Genomic DNA, 1284 nt, shown 5'->3' with positions numbered 1-1284 from the left:
TTACATTCCATACTAGAATCTTGATCTCCACTATCTCCCATATCCATCCTACTTCGCCTTATTCATGTCAACCTTTTAAGGAGATTGAAAACCCTAAGTCTAAGGTACGCACACTATTCAGCATTTTCTTTCATAACCTCCTACCCCTTTAGAAATCAACATACTGATTTAAATATCGAAGCCTCTCTCGTAAACAACCCTTAATAAGTCATGTGTGTCTACTCTTTGTAAGATAAATACAACTTTAACCTCTACAAGATCTTTCATATCAAATTGTCTACTATATATATATATATATTGTATTATTTATCACATGCAAATTAGAGCTAAATATTAATTAGTTAGTCATCCACAAAGTTTATTTATTTATTTATTTAAATAAAAGTTAACATTAATAACATGTGAATTTGTTTACGACATATAATATGCACTTATCATATTTCTTTGACGTATAGAAGTAGTCCCATTGGACAATTATTTACTTTTTAGCATAGTACATCACACATTTTGATGCACAAATATCAGAAAATCATGGCAGCCTAGGCTCCATCAACAAAGGGGTAAAGTTCATATCTAACATTACAACTCCCACCCACAACTCGACCACCGCGTTTTCCATTGCAACAGTTGGGAAGTTCACTAATCACACCATAAAGACACCTCATACAATCAACACCAGAAAGATCCCGAGCGCATTGAGCCAAGCCATATAGTTTTAGTGATGAACCAAGCTCTAGCTCCCCAGCAGCATACACCTTTGGAATATCAGAAGCTTTGTAGGATAATATGCTTAACAAATCCTTAGCTTTTGGATTAAACGATGTGGGATTGTCAACATCTTGGACGTTACACATGTAGAACTTGTTTTTGTTATCAATTTCTCCAAAGAAATCTATGTTGGAATACTTTAGGAGGCAGTTGTCGTACCATATTATTGCTCCTTTTTTGTAAGCACAGCGGCTGCGAAGCTCTTTGCCTGCATCAACAACGCAGGTCTTACAGTTTGTGCTTGAGACATCACCTCGGCATAAGGCAAGACCACTTATTTTGTTTTGCGATTCGCCCGTTGAGCAGAGCCCAAACCCGGTTGGAGGAACTTTTGTGGACAAAAGATTGAGCAACCCTTTCATGTTCGAAGCATAAGGGCTATTGGCAGTGTAGTCTTCATGGCTAAAGCAGAAATGGTGCAAGGGAAGAGCACAATTTGCCAAGTGGAGGGAGAGGCAGAAAAATAGTAAGCTCAAAGCAACATGTTTTGAGGCCAACATTTTGAGTGAAGGGTTT

At 37.5% G+C, this 1284-nt stretch overlaps 1 protein-coding gene across 1 annotated transcript; it reads right to left on the bottom strand.

Moving 5' to 3' along the window:
* Positions 1–539: 539 nt before the first annotated feature.
* Positions 540–1268, bottom strand: LOC132162854 (cysteine-rich repeat secretory protein 38-like). The gene has a single exon (XM_059573073.1). It carries the CDS (start codon positions 1266–1268, stop codon positions 540–542), a length of 729 nt encoding a protein of 242 aa, XP_059429056.1.
* Positions 1269–1284: the final 16 nt, after the last annotated feature.

The sequence above is a fragment of the Corylus avellana genome, chromosome ca10, assembly GCF_901000735.1.
Source record: "Corylus avellana chromosome ca10, CavTom2PMs-1.0".
NCBI lineage: Eukaryota > Viridiplantae > Streptophyta > Magnoliopsida > Fagales > Betulaceae > Corylus > Corylus avellana.
This window is presented reverse-complemented; position numbering and strand designations above follow the sequence as displayed.

Bases quoted from the DNA above. Each gene is read 5' to 3' on its own strand.
- LOC132162854 (XM_059573073.1), bottom strand. From the start codon at position 1,268: ATGTTGGCCTCAAAACATGTTGCTTTGAGCTTACTATTTTTCTGCCTC.